The sequence below is a fragment of the Notamacropus eugenii genome, chromosome 2 (genome assembly GCF_028372415.1).
Source record: "Notamacropus eugenii isolate mMacEug1 chromosome 2, mMacEug1.pri_v2, whole genome shotgun sequence".
Lineage (NCBI taxonomy): Eukaryota > Metazoa > Chordata > Mammalia > Diprotodontia > Macropodidae > Notamacropus > Notamacropus eugenii.
Window position 1 is genome coordinate 51885741 of NC_092873.1, and position 14949 is coordinate 51900689.

The 14949-nt window shown below is 45.4% G+C and overlaps 1 protein-coding gene across 12 annotated transcripts in view; it reads right to left on the bottom strand.

The window, feature by feature from the left end:
• CUX1 (cut like homeobox 1) overlaps window positions 1-14949 on the bottom strand; it is a 433849-nt gene that overhangs the window by 91421 nt on the left and 327479 nt on the right. For 5 of the 12 annotated variants that reach the window (XM_072640310.1, XM_072640309.1, XM_072640314.1 and 2 more), the window contains 7 exons: window positions 14637-14695; window positions 11307-11355; window positions 9980-10076; window positions 8298-8969; window positions 6734-6799; window positions 4803-4904; window positions 1336-2168 (listed from right to left, as the gene is read on the bottom strand). In XM_072640310.1, coding sequence (XP_072496411.1) covers window positions 1336-2168; window positions 4803-4904; window positions 6734-6799; window positions 8298-8969; window positions 9980-10076; window positions 11307-11355; window positions 14637-14695 — 1878 coding nt within the window. The remainder of the gene's footprint in view (window positions 1-1335; window positions 2169-4802; window positions 4905-6733; window positions 6800-8297; window positions 8970-9979; window positions 10077-11306; window positions 11356-14636; window positions 14696-14949) is intronic. The other 7 variants (XM_072640319.1, XM_072640318.1, XM_072640317.1 and 4 more) reach the window with 4 other exon arrangements.

Sequence of the window (14949 nt, forward strand, 5' to 3'; positions counted from 1 at the left end):
ATTACTCTCCCAAGGGTAAACTAAAAAGCAAGGCTGCCCTACCCCAAACATCCTCAGAGGCAACAATATCAAAATAGTTTACTATGCAAATACACTAGGACTCCTGTCTCTGTCACTACCTGTATGGCCTGTAAAAGGATGGGATGGGATAAGACAGCCTCCAAATGTGGCCAGAGGGGCAGCTGGGTAGAGCAGTGGGTAGAGCACCAGGCCTGGAGTCAGAGAAGCCTGAGCTTAAACCTGGTCTCAAGAGACTTGCTGGCTGTGTCACCCTGAGTGAGTCACTTGGTCACTGTCTGCCTCAGTCTCCTTCTTTGTAACTTAGGGCAGCTACTTTTCTAAGGTCTCTTCCAGCTCTAAATGTGCAAGCCTATGACCTGGCTTAGAAGCTCAGCTGTGTGACCTCAGGTCAGGTCCTGAGCTGTAAGATAGGGTGCTTGGACCTGATGGTCTCTAAGGTGCTGATGGTGCTGATGGTATTGTCCATCATTGGACAATGTCTCATTTTACTTAAAGCTATTTCCAAAAGAGTAAGATGAATTCTTTTGGCATTACTCATCATATTCTCCTTTCCTATTTATCTAGAATCATGACATGGAAGCTCTGATGGACAGAAAAGCTCCTCCTTCCCCTCCTGGACACTCTACCTTCCTTTGGGAATGCAGGGAATATCTTATTTTTAAAATAAATTTTTTATTCCTATCTTTCAACTTTACCTACATTCTAATGATTGCTACCTCTATTTCCTACAATCCCTGCTGACTGATTTCCCCTCCCCTTTCCAGACATCCCTTATGATTACCAAAGACTAGCAAAAAAGTAAAACAAAAACAGTTCAGTGGACCAACCAACAGATCCACCAATCTAATAATTACACGAAATGTTCCACACTTATAATCCTCCACTCCTGCAATTACAGAGGGAGGTACCTTCTTTGGGGTCAAGAAAGAATTCAGTTTTGATGGTATTGTTACAGGGGTCGCATTTTAAAGTCTACCTTTACAACAAAGGGACAGATCATGGGGGAAAATTAATTTAGTCAAAATAGGTATATTTTGGTATATACTCTCCCCACTTTCTTAGAACTTGTATATCTCGACTCCTTTACAATGATCTCTGAGGTCTGAAATGATGACCCTGAACAACTGTCTGATTCACAAAAGGACAATACCATTTCCTTTAGCACAGTTCTCTCATTGTGTATTGCATTTCAATAGATGATAATGGGTTTTTTTTTTCATGTTGAGACCATTATGGATAAGGGGAAATCCTTCATTCCTTCAATCAAGATAAAAACGTAGACAAACATTTAGTAGGAAACAACAAATCCTTTACCTTCTCCCCGAAGATTCTTTGACAGATGCCGTTCTTGGCCAGTTTCTCTTTGACCTGGCGTGTCAGCTCTATCGTGTCCACTTCCTGGTACATGTAGATCTCGTACTGCTCCGGTGTCAAGGGTGGGACGGAGGGCTTGGATGGCTTTGACAGGGGCACGATAGGGGAAGAAGGAAGAGGGCTGTTTTGGGGTGTCTCGCTGCGGCTGGCTCCCGTCAAGCTCAGCTCCGAGCTCTGGGAGTAGGGTGACTCTGCACTTGGCCACTCTTTCCAGTACTCAGAAGAAGAGGGTCCTTGGAGTTGGCCGCGGTCCGGCCGGGGCTGGTTACTGCTGCTGGCCTTTTCCTTCCCACTGTTGGTCTCCTCGCCCTTTATTTCCTCAGGAGGAGCTGGGTTTCTCCTTTCGTGCTGCACAGTGTTCCACCAATGGTCCTTCCAGACACCCCCTCGGCCCAGCTCATTTTTAACGTGCCTGAGCACACCTTGCGCGGCATCTGTTACCCCATGAAGCTCTAACACAGGGGCCTCCTGGGACTCCTTCTTGAGACCTGAGAGGTTCTGCAAAGCAGAGATACTAGAATCTGCTACTGAAGAGTGTTTCTTCAGGGAAATGGCCAAAGGAGAGTAACTGGACACTGAGGACATTGGTGAGGTGGTTATTATTTTGGGGGATAAGATGGAGATGTCAGCTTGAGACAAGGGCGTTGGCTTTAAGGCAGGGTCAAGGGCTGCTTGCTGCGCCTCCATTTCTCGGCGGGCTTGCTGCAGGATGGATCGGATGGCATCGTCTGAGTTACCACTGCTTGAGGCTGAGGAGGGCTGGGCTGGCTCCGCTGTGTGGGACAAAGACCAAGAGACAGTGATCGCACCTTCCAGCTTGGCCTGTGCAGAACCAGAGCCGGCCCCAGCCCTAGACCCAAAACTGAGTCATTCACGGGGAATCTCTCTTTTCTATAATCTAATTCAGTCAATGACACCCTTGTTCTTTTCATGGTGCTAAAAACAGAGTGGTATGGGGGAAGAGCACTGCCTCTGGAGTCAGAACACCTGGGTTCAAATCCAGCCTGATACTGACTCCCTGCATGGCCTTGGGCCAGTAACCTCCTCTCTAACATGTGAAGGCTGTACAGGATGGCCTGTAAAGACCCATGCAGTCCCTTCCATCTCTGGACCTATGACTCCACGACTTCAGTTTGCATTCTGTCAGACTGCATTCTGTCCTTGATTCCCTTTCCATTTGCTTTGTACGTACATAAATAGGTGCGCACCACTGGACCTGGGAGAATGGTAAGCTCCCTATGGGCAGGGACTCTTTGGTTGTATCTTTATGCCCCTGGTGTTCAGCACATGGGTGAAGGCTTCATCAATGTGGAGTGAATGATGTAGTCCTCATGTGTCTACCCATAGAGACTGATTCTATTAAATCACGCAGGTTGGAAAGAGCATTCGGTGGCTGGCCTATCTTCTTTCTGCTTGTGTCAGAGGCTATGGAGCCCCATGTCTGGCACCCATGTAGCCAGTCTACCAGGGGACATAAATTTTTTATTAAATTCTGTAGTGAAGCCAGTAACATTCATGGGCAACTTTGGATCACTTTACAAAAAGCTCCTATTTATCATAAGAGCATGGAATAAGGTCAACCACTCGTTACTGTGGAAAAGGGAATTCAACTGGAATTGCTGGACCATCAGGATTCTAGGCCTGAACCTGTCCAGATATGTGACCTTGGGCAGTGAAGCTTTGTTTACATCATCATCCCTGGGGTCTAGCACCATGTTTGGGATAGGGCAGGGACTTAAGAATTGTTGACTGAAATCAAATAACTTCTTGTCTTGTTTCCTTATTTGTAAAGTGAAGGTGGAGCTGTCAAATACAGCTCTGTGCATTACCCTGATTTTCAGGTACCCTTCTTTAGGGACAGATAATCTCCAGATGTTACACTAAGGCTTTCTGTCCCAGGAACGGTGTGGCTGATGGATCATGACCAGCCTAATAAACTCTTCCCCTTTTGGGCAAAGGATCAAGGAAGAAGAATATCTCTTTCCTCAATAGTGGGAGATTTGTAGCTCAAACTAGGGGAATGATGCTATTGGCTCATCTGGCGCTGGATGGCTCAGCACCATGGGCCAGCTGTGACAAAACAATCTGGCCATGTGACATGTGCTTGAAGACATGGGGGTGATGGTGGCACAAGGACTTTTAGGATAAGACAAAGACCTCAATGGGCAAATGAGAGAGAACCCTGGAGCAGAGGCAAAGGTCATCACATGACAGATGAAGAAACTGTGACTTTGAACTTAGTCACATTAAGTGTGAAGTGACTTGAACTTAGGCAATCAGCTGGTGGTCTTCTTGAATCCAAGTCCAGCGTCCCACACCCTGAGAATAGGAAAAGCTTGAACTAGCAAAGCTTACTTCTAACATTCATAATCCAGGCACTGATTCTTTCTTCAATGCCACAGCATTTTAAAGGAATTTGCAGCCTCATTCATCAAACTGTATCAAAACTCACGAGGAGAAAAGCTAAAATGTATTCTTTTCCTTCCTTCTGATTTATTGAAAGCAGGGCTTCTGTGAACTTGTTTGATCTTACCCCTCATAAAAATATGTGGCTAACTGTATTTCAATATAACGGTTTTCCTTTGCAATCCTATCTATATTTTTTATGTGATTAGGAAGAATGACCCTGCGAGGGCCCTACAGACTTCACAAGGATGCCCAAAGGGTCCATGATACAAGAAAGGGTAAAGAGGCCCACACCTAAAAGAATGAGGTTCTGTCGTGTTTCAAAATTAGAAATCTAATCATAAGCGTTCTCAAAATAAAATTATATTGAGCAGATATTAAATACATCAGTCCAGCAGTGCCATTTTGCTATAAGGTTAGTTTTCTTCTCCAAGTACCACATCTAAGTAATAAGTCCATGCTATAATCGAGAGACATGTAAATTCAAAGCATTTGCTCATACAGTGCTGGTTCCTAAAGTGGGGAAGGAGGATCAGGGAAGGGGCCCAGACAGGGTGGGGAATGGAAAATGCTTTCACTGCATGTAGGCCCAAGATAACTGGGGCAGGTGCTGTGTGAAAGGAAGCCCATTTGAAACTGTAGCAAAGTCAAAAGCATCTTTAAAATGAGCCTAAGAACAAATTTTAAGTGAATAAACTGCTCAGTGTGAAAATAATTATTCCACAGTCTCCTGCTTAACAAGAAGGCTGTAGGCTACAATTGGGTTTTGGCTCAAAAGTCACAGAAGAGTTGGGAAAAAAATCGACCATGAGCCTGGGCAAAATGCATACCAAGCAGGCACCCCCAGTGCACCTGAGGCGCCCCCCTCACTCAGTCTGAAGCCATAGAGTCAAGGGCTGTTACAGCAGACTCAGTGGCTGTGACTAGCAAACCTACTAGGACTGCTTGAATGATGTGTGGTAGCACACAGGGAAGCTGTCTGTCTGGCCTTCCATCCGTACCTGTTTTCTGTACTTGTAGTTCCCTTTTGGCTTGCTCCAGAATTGACTTGATGGCTTCATCAGAGCCAGTTTCAGTGGTTCGGATCCGAGTCGTGATGTTACCTGTGGGGAGAAACAAAATGGACGATGTGAACTACCCATTCTAAAGCAAAGACCACGGCAAGGGGGGAGGTCATTCTGACAAATGGCCCCTGGAGCAGAAACTGGTGCCAGGCAGGCCTTTGTAATGACCAGACATTTACCTGCTCATACCATGGATTGTGACACCTTGCAGGAAATTATTCCTGTATTATATATTCTAAAACAAGTAGTATTTTAATAAGGAGAGGGGAACTTTGAACTTTGTATTGACTCATGCTGGACAAGTCCCCGGGTCAGGGGGCTGCAGCCTAGGAGGACTTTGCTAGATTTTGAAGGAGGGCAAAAGAAATTTGTCAATTCATATTTCTTTTAACAGCAAAAGGTGAGATAGTCTCATTAAAACCATTTAGAAACAACTACCCCAGCTGATTTGGTTTGCAATCAAATTCATACACTGTACATTTATTCAAGGCTGGAATCTAAAATAGAAAACATTTTTAGCAGAAAGCAGAGTTAATTCTGGTTAGTTTTAATCTTCAGGTTGTATAAGGTAAAGAGTCAAGAGATTTAATTTTAAAGTTTCAACATCTGTCAACACGCTTCCCCAGCAATGGGAGGATTTCACTTTGTTGTTTTTTTTTTAAAGCAAGGAAAGAGGACTCTCCCAATTCCCAGAGAGAAGAATGCAGAGTCCACTAGATTGCAGAAACCAATCTGGGTCACATCCTCTCCGGGGGCCAGAGCAGAGACAGAGGGAGTTGTTGGGGGCACTCAGGGAGCTCACGTGGCACATCTAAGGTCACCTGGCTAGGACGTGTTAGGGGCAAAGCTGCCAAATCACATCTTCCTGACTCTAAGGTCAGCTTTCTCCCCTTGTTGCCCCTTTGGACCCCAAATTAAGCCGCTGGTGCCAAGAGACGTCAATGCCTCTGTAAAGAGTAGCTCCAAAGAGTGTAGTGACCAAGATTGAGGAAGAACACTCAAATATCTGGGATTTGTCCTACACCATTAGTATGCCTTTGTATCTCCAGGACTTAAGGTACACTCCAGCTGGCACACAGTTGGTGCTTAATAAATGCCTGGTGATTTTATACACATATACATACATACATACTTATGTATGTTTGTGTGTGAGTGTGTGTGTGCATGCACAGCCTATTTCATTTTTGTTCCCAACACCAAGCACAAGCGTCAGGTACACAGTAGGTGCTTAATAAGGGCTACTCAATTAATTGATTGTAGCCTCCTATTGAATGTAGGTCCTTTGAGGGTAGAGGCTATTTCATTTTTTGCTTCTGTTTCTTTAGCACCTTGTATGGGTGCTGGGTATATAACAGGTGCTTAATAAATGCTTCCTGACTGATTGCTCCCCTTCTAGTCAGGGATAATTTCATTTTTATAACCCCAAAACTTAGCACAGTGCCAGGTATGCAGCTTAATACATGCTTGAATGGTATTTCTTTAGATAAAAGCAGGAGGAATCAGTGACGTCTGGTTTTACCCACAAACGCTACTTTTCTGCATGTGATGTCTCATTTCACCTGCTCACAGGAAAACGGGAGCCCTGTTATCTGTGTGTTTTGATGGGGGCGGGGAAGGGAGACTCCTTGAAATAGCAGGCCCTCTGCTTCTCTCTTTTTCGATGTCCACATCCGTATATGCTGAAGATAGAGTGGGGGGAACGGTGCGGTCTAACCCATGCGTTGTTTTATACTTACTAGCTCTGTTTTTCCATCAGATTCCAGGCCAGAATCAAACTGCACAGTTTTAACAAAAAGACCCCACTAACTACTGCGCGCACGCTGCTGCCGAGGTGAGGGAGCGCAAAGACACACCTGCAGGTGACATACCTTCAGACCCATTTCTTCGCTTCGGCACTTCCTGAAATAGTCTGTTCAGGTTCTGGCCTGGATTTTCTGTTGAAAAACAAGTGTGGTAAGAACAAAACAATCCGGGGACGGTGGTGGTGACAACATGGGCTGGGACATGAAGGTGAGGAAGCTGCCCCTGAATGGAACGATTCAAAGGGTTGGGGACTTGGGCACTGGGAAGAGGTCCTAAACCGGACTGACAGAGAGAATGGCCAGAGAGGTTTTCAAAACAAGACCTAATAAATACAAGCCTGAAGATACGTAATAAAATGAAGAGGTTTTACAAAGAAAGAGAACCTTCTCAGAGACCCACCCTGTCCCACAACTCCTCCACCCTCCCCCATCCCCCAGCAAACCACCACACTTATCATTTGGAGACATTTAATTTATATGAACACCTCTACATGCTTGCTGCAAATTGAGGATGTGGGAAAATCCTCCTGCTTTGTTAAAAATCTAAATTTTGCGATGTTTCAAAAGTCTGACATTTGAATATACCTTTTGTATTAATGTTTTCTTTATAAACTATTCTTTTTTACCAAAGAAAGGCCAATCACTTCCTTCCTCTGGGCCTTAGTTTCCCTCATCTGTAAAATGAGGAAGTTAGACTAAGAAGGCACTGAGGCCCTTTTGAGCCCTAGGTCTGTGAGTCTATCTATTATCCTCTGTATCTGTGTGGCCCTGGCTAAGTCCTTGCCATCTCTGGGCCTGTTTCCCCATCTGGAAAACCAAAGGGCTGCATCAGAACATCTCAAATCCCTTCCATCCCTTCCTTGGGGATATGGCTGACTTAGCAAAAGCCCTTTTCTCAGGGAGTCAAATGAAGGCTCTTGGATCCCTGTGGAATGTAAGCATGGATGGATTTCCCAATATGGAGACCTACCACAAGGTCACAGACAGAATAAGACAGCTAGAGCTAGGGAACCTCTTTCAAGGATGGGCTGGAGACTAGAATTCTTGGCTGGAACCTTCTCCTTCCGTGCTCAGTGCTGTCTCTGAACTCTTCTAAGCCCATGGACTTTCATTGGACTTGAGGTCAACCCAAATTAGCTCTTTGCCGGGGTCCAAACTGACCTCTGCTCATTAAACAGACTGAACGATCTTGCCCTTGAGAGCAGTAACACATAAGGGGAAGCGTAGTGCATGGAATGTCAGGAGACTTGGGTTCAAAAGCTTAGCTCTGACCCTTAGGACCGGCTTGACCATGGGTGACTCATGTCAGCTCTCTTGATTTCAACTTTCTCCTTGGCCCAATGGCGGTCACACTACTCACGTGACCTTATCCCAGGGTGGTGTTAAGAGATGTTAAAAGCTTTGTCAGATTGAAAGCACTATGGAAATGTGTGGTTATGGATACTGTTAGAGTTATCACGATAATTACTGTGATTAGTGCACAAGCCAGGAAGGAGAGGTTTCCAAAGGCTAGCGACTTCCGCTGCCTAGGTTACTGACTGGCGGGAGCAGAGAGCTGAAACTGACGCTTGATATTAAGGTTCTGGCGCCACAGTCCCCACGTGTCCTCCCAACAGGGAAGGGCTCTCACCTCTTTGTCGGCCCTGGATGCTCCGGAGAGCCAAGATGTTCTGCTCGTCTGACAGGAACTGCTTCATCTTGTGGAACGGCTCCTTGCCCCGCACAGTCAGCTTGTTCCACGGCTTTGGCCGGGCCAGGATCTCGCTCACAGACCCTTGCGACAGTCCCAAGACATAATGTCCAAATATCCGCTGTCCAATATTGTGCTTGATCAACTGTTCTTTCACCTGGCGTGCAATCTCGGCTGTGTCCATCTCCTCGCCTTCGGAGACGCTGCCGGCGCTTTCGGACTGGCTGGGAGATGGAGCCAGGCCGTTTACGTCGGGGCTTTGTTGTAATGGACTTTGGGAGGGGATGGAGTTTGTGCTGTATTGACCTGTTGGAAAAATCATGCTTGTGCTTCCGGCTTCCTGCATGGCCTTGGAGTAGAAGGACTGCATTAGCTGTCGCTGGAGGAGAGAGTTTAGTGCAAATTTTCCTGTAGAAGCCAGGGGTAGGCTGGGGCTTGCCAGGGATGAGCTGAAAAAGTCTTGACTTAAACCCGTTGGTGAGAACTGGTGTGTACCATTAGTATTGGAAACCTGCTCCCCTGGGTTGCGGGGCAACTGAGAAGGAGGGGAGGCCGGCAAAGCTCCAGGGCGCGGATTCTCAGGCTGGTCTTTCCCTTTTCTCCTGGCTGACCCTACAAGGAAGGTCAAACATAATGCATTATGGGGGATTAAAAGGGAAAAACCAAGATCAAAATGCAAAGTTTGCCCCGCAAAAGGGAAAGTAGTGCAGATTTTTACAAGGGCCAATGAGGTGTGTTGGTTGGTTGGTTTGTAAATTGAAATTTTAATCAGCCAAACAAGGCCCCCCAAAACAAGCAACATGCATTTTCATGTTTGCACCTTTCTTGTACGTTGCAGCCTGGAGAATCCCCTTTTTACAGAAACTGAAATTCTCAGTGTTACATGAAGCGCGGTACCACACACAGTAAAGAGTCGACAGGGCGCACGCGGCAGGGCCGTTAGTGGAGCTACTCCCCGAGGAGCCCTGCCTGACCTGGAGCAGCAAGCACTGACATTTGTGGACCAATGGATTCTCTCAAACACCTGGCTTTGAGGAGGAGGCACTGTGAGATGTCTATCGGAGTGAAGGCACACACATTCTTAAGGAGGCAACATCATCGGACACCTTGAAATGTTTTCCCAACTCCCAGACCAGAAGCACAGCCAGTCCCGAAAAGCTAGGACTCCAACCAGTTACACAAAGAGTTAAAAGAGGCCAAGCGTGGGGGGCAGCCTCCCCCCACCCAGAAACGCTGACCAAAGCAAAGAACCTTCCCTGAGATTGGGGAAGGGAAGGAAGAGGCGTGGCTACTGGAACACCAAAGAAAACAGGCCGACCTCGATTTTTTGCTCTTGGCAGCAGAGCTAGAAAAGGATTAGTGGAGAAAGCATCCTTTAAATCTCCCACTTGGTCTACCACCTTGAAACGTCCTCTACAGTGATCTACTGCAACTACAAATTCTACCATGTTCATCCTCTTATCCATTCTACCAACAGGGAGGAAGGAGGAAACTGTTTCCCTAGGACTCGAGGACCTTGCAGTCCACTGATCTTTTTGTCCCAAACTCACGTTTCACTTTCCTCTTCCTAGAACACCCTGGAAAATTAACCAAGTGCCAGAATCGAGATCCCATGAACCTACCGCTCAGGTCACTATTGGTAATTCGCAGGGTGGCGTTCTCCGACTGCAGAGAGCGGTTCTTCTCCAGCAGTAAGACTTCCAGCGGCTTGGATGCATCCTAGACCCAAGTCAAAACATGTCTTTACTTCCGTGATCAATCATGTCATCTGAAGCAGGGGAAAGGTTCACACTGGGCTAACGAGAAGGGATTTGGTAAGGATCAGAAACTCCTGTTTGATCCAGTGATGGGAGCCTAGAGGTAGGGTGGGGAGATTTATGCTGGTTTTCTCTTTTGATTGGACAGCTATGGACTTAAAACTTTCTATTCATATTACCAGCCTAATAATAAAATCAAAACTTTGGAATGGAAGCCCCTTGAGGACAGTGACTGTTCCACTTTGTCCCTTTAGAACCTAGCATGGTGCCTGGCCCAAGGCAGGTCCTTAACAAATGCTTCCTGAGTGACTAGTTGATGAAGTGTTCATCAGGCCCCACCAGACATTTGACCAAAGTTACAAAGTAACAAGTGGTGGTTCCTCAGATCCCCATCTGGTGTTAGATGAACTCAAACTTTATGAGTGCTAGCATTTTCACTGGAAGTATTCCAAAAAGCTCTCGTTCTTATTTTTAAATTTTAGTTTTAATGAAACCCTGGTGGTCGAAATTATCTTTCTACTACCAGAGAATTAATTACATCTTTAAAGTTTGTCTTCAACTTCAAACCATCTGAACACTCAATATGGCTGAGCAACTGGCCATTTAGCTCACAACAAGCCATCAGAAAGTCAAACTCAAAGCAATCCTTTCAGACCCACCATGCTGGTGGCAGCTCCCTTTGGAATTCCAGGAGAAAGAATCCATTTGATGACTTTCCATCTGGAGTCAGATTAAAATGCATGAACGTCAGCATGCTGTTCCTTTGCCTTCCCAACTCAAAGGAACGGGAAACTCAGATTTCTTTAAATATGGATATTCCAGCAATCAATATTAACCTGATTTTTTTTTAAATTGCTGACAATCAATCCTAAATTTTATTTATCCATGTTCTTAGTTAAATTGTGATGTAATTTAATCTGAGCAACTTTCTAATTCAAAAAACATTAATAACACCTCTGTCTCTCTCTTTCCTTCTACTTAATTAAAGACAATTTGCATTAACAAGGCTAAACGTTCAAGTAAGCTGCAAATCGGACCATAGCACCAGCGATCAATTAAGTGTCAGTAATTTCTGTAAAAAGAGAAGAGTTTTAGGCTAGTGGGACATAGTCCTTAAATAGTAGTTCTAGGAAGTGAGAAACAACAGTGGTAATCGGAACGACAAGGCGAAAGTCAAAATCAGATTCAGTACCTGGGTCCCGGCACCGTCAGAGGGGGTGAATTCCATGGATTTTAGGATGCTGCAAAGGACAAGATGGATGGTTTCAGTTTCTAGTTATTCTATTTCACAGCAGCTACACTAATGAGCATTAACATGCTCATTTTGGACTCTCCAGGAACACCATAAGTGACAACTTTAACAACTTTCATAGCAGTAATATAATCTGATAATGAATATAGAATAACTATTCAAACTACTTATTGGACAGAGAGAAAATTTCTCAAGCGCCACGTAAATCATTCCATAGGCAATCCTGCCAGGCCATTTGAGAGTATAAATTTACAGGTTAATCAGGAGAGAGCATTTTAAGCTGTCAGGAGCAACATGAATTTATTTGTGAAGCCTGAAGGGAAGAGAAAGCTCTACTGAAGCAGGACAAGAGGGCAGAACAACCATCGTGTCTCAAGTACAAGGTGGACCCTGCACCACTGGACTAGCTGAGACAGTGATCCTCAAGAATCTGGGCTGCAGGGGTACAGACTATTTTCTGACCCCGAACGCTTCAAGGCAGCACTTTCTCTTCTAGCTTCCTAACCTAAGCAGAGGCAGGAGCCTGAAGGGATTGGTACTGTCCTCAACAGAGCTGAAAGGGTCAGTGACTAGTAGACTGAGAGAAAGAATTCTTCCTGGCTTTGTAGGGGCAAGGTTGGGATGGAGGCAAAGATGGCATTGATTGAAGTGGGCAATGCCTGGGAAGGAGCCAGCCACTCTTCAACTCTTGAGTCAAGGGAGCTGCCTTGGGGACTGAGAGGTTAATTCAATGGCCCAGGGTGAGAGAGTGTGTGCTCCCTATTGAAGGGGTGGAGACCTGGGGTCTTAACTTGCTATTTCATTGGTTTTAGGAATTTCTGGTGGAGATGTTTCCCCTAAAGAGGCAAAGTGGCCCCTGCAAATTACCATCTAAGAGAGGTGCCTGGGGAAATGAAATATGAAGGAACTTGTCTAGGCCACCCAGTTAGGGTCCTGCGTGGCACTGGAGCCCAGCTTGTCCTGACTTAAGGGTCAGTGGTCTGACCACTCTCCTTTCTCCCAACCTTTCACTACTTTGTCATAATTCTCATCAGCCAAGAACATGATGGCCCTACTTCTTTGTGACAATGGCCCTTTTATGAGGGAAGCTCACTAATTACTGGAATGAACTGCTTTGATTTATTTGACTGTTTTCTAGAGAAGCTCAGAAGCTGAGGGTCATGGGAGTTATTAGCTATTTCAAGTTTCACTCTTTTCTGTGGAATTTAAATTTCTTTAAATTACTACACTGGAGAGGATGGAAAACACATCCCAGAAGTTTTCATGAGAGATATTTTTAAATATAAAAATAAAGTATGTGAGTGTATGTGAGACAGAGAAAAGAAAGAAGAGGAAGAAAGAGAAGAAAGAAGAGAAAAGAAGAAAAAAGAGGAGAGAAGAGAAAAAAGAAAGAAGAGAGGACAGAAAAGCGAAAAGGAAGGAGAGCAGAGGAGAGAATCTTCTCTCACTCTCCCAGCAGACAGGTGTGCATCAGGGAACCTGAGATGGGATGGACCCTGGACAAGCCGGCCAACCCACTGTGCCAGGCTGACGAACAGCCTCAGGCTTCTGAGAGCTTACCTTTGGTTCCCACCCTGTGGCACTGAAAGTGCTGTATCGCCAGGGAAGGGTCTAGAGCCCCTGCACATCCTGGCAGTTAGAAGCAACACTTCACTCTGAATCTGGATTCACATCTTTTATTTTTAAACCCTTTTCCTCTCATGGCACCTTTATGGTGACAGTCATCCATGTACACCCACAAGAACCAAGTGGCTCTAAAGTGGAGGGGCAAGCTCTGCCCTGCTTGCACCCGATGGGACCTGGGGTCATCGCCTCCCTGCCCTGGGCCTCAGTATCCCCATCTATAAAAGGGGAGGGAGGCTGGACTACCTCCTGATCCAGGGTTCTCTGATTCTCAGTCACTTAACTTCCATGGGCCTCTGCTTCCTCAACTGTAAAATGAGGGGGATGGACTTTTTGGCCTCTGGGGTCAGTTTTAATTCCTGGATCTTTGATCCTATTATTGACTTAGATCATTTTATTTCATAGAATCCTGTTGAAAACAGGCCAAGGATGAGGGACGAGATGGTGGCAGCATAGACTCACTGTCCTGACTTTCCTAAGAACTGTTTCCACTCTGGCATCTCTGGGAGCTTTTTTTAACCCCCTCCTAAAAAAATTAAAAAGCCCCTCCCCCCAATAACCTAAGAAATTCTAGAAATCCAAGTACACTTGATTAGAATACTTTTTCCTCCTCACTTTGGTTGTATATTTGCAAGTTAAGAAATGAAAATGCCATCAGTATCCACAGAATTCTGGGTACTTAGGACAGTTTAAATTTAGAGAAGTCATGGGGAGGTAGAGGGGATCACGCTTGGTGGTTTTGTTTTGTGCTGCTGGTACCATGGATCAAAATGGCAATGATGTCCATGCCATCAAAAGTTCACCAACTTCCCCAAAGGATCAGAATTCAGTCAGGGCTGAGGGCAGAGATATATACCCTACCTATGATATCAACACCTAAGCAGTCAGGTGTTATATGGTAGAAAGTGCTACCTTGGGAGGCAGGAAGGTATGGGTTCAAATCTCCCCTACTTAAGGCTCAACCTCACTGAGTGTCAGTGTCCTCATCTGTAAAATGGGGACATTCCTTCCCATGTATGAAGTGTTGTGCAAACCTCAAAGTGCTCTATGTGGGTTGGACGTTACGCACTGATCAGTGCACCAGGAGGCAGAGCTGAGTTCAAAGCCTCCTGGTGCATGGCCTGCTCTTCACCTGCATGACCAGGTAAGCCCTGACTTCACTTTTCTGAGTTTCCTTGGGCTTGGATAATACAGCCTTGGGGTTCCTTCTGATGCCCCATCTCTCATCTGAAGATCTAGCTAACAGCCCTAGCTACTAATTCCTCATGCTCTCTTTCCCACTATTTTTTTTTTAATCTCTGGTTTCCTTCAAAACTCTGCTCAAATGACATTTTCTCCTTCATGCTTTTTCTGCTTCCTCCCTTGTTCCGCTGCCAGTGCCTGCCCCTGAAAATTGCCTTGCATTATTTTTTACCTATTTATCCATGGGTCTATCATCTCCCCTAGTAGAATGGAAGGTTCCAGAGGGGGAGGACTGTTTCCTCTTCTCTCTGTATTCCCAATACTTAGCACCTAGCAGGTGCTTGATAAATGCGTGATTAATCAATAAGTCTGCTCCAGTTAGACCCATCTATTTATGGCTTTTTTTTAAACCAGCATCCAAGACCCCAGCCTGCAAACAGTGTAACGTCAGCAGCTGACACTTACTTTAACTCTTTCTTCACGTCTTCATAATCAGCCTGTCCTTTCAGTTTTTCTTCCAGTTGCTAAAAGAGAGAGAAGAAAGAAACTTTACTTTCAGCAAAGTTTGAGAACAGCTCATTGGTGACGATAAGGAATGCATTGGATGCCTCTCCTTGACAAGGAAAACAAAACCAGTCAGAGGCAACAGGGGAAGGAAGTGGCCTAATCTCATGTTCCTCTCTACCATTTTTCTGGTCTGTTTCACAGAGTGCAAAAATCAATCTTGATCCATCCTTCCCCTCAAGCCTGAACCATAAAACATGCCGTCATGATGTAA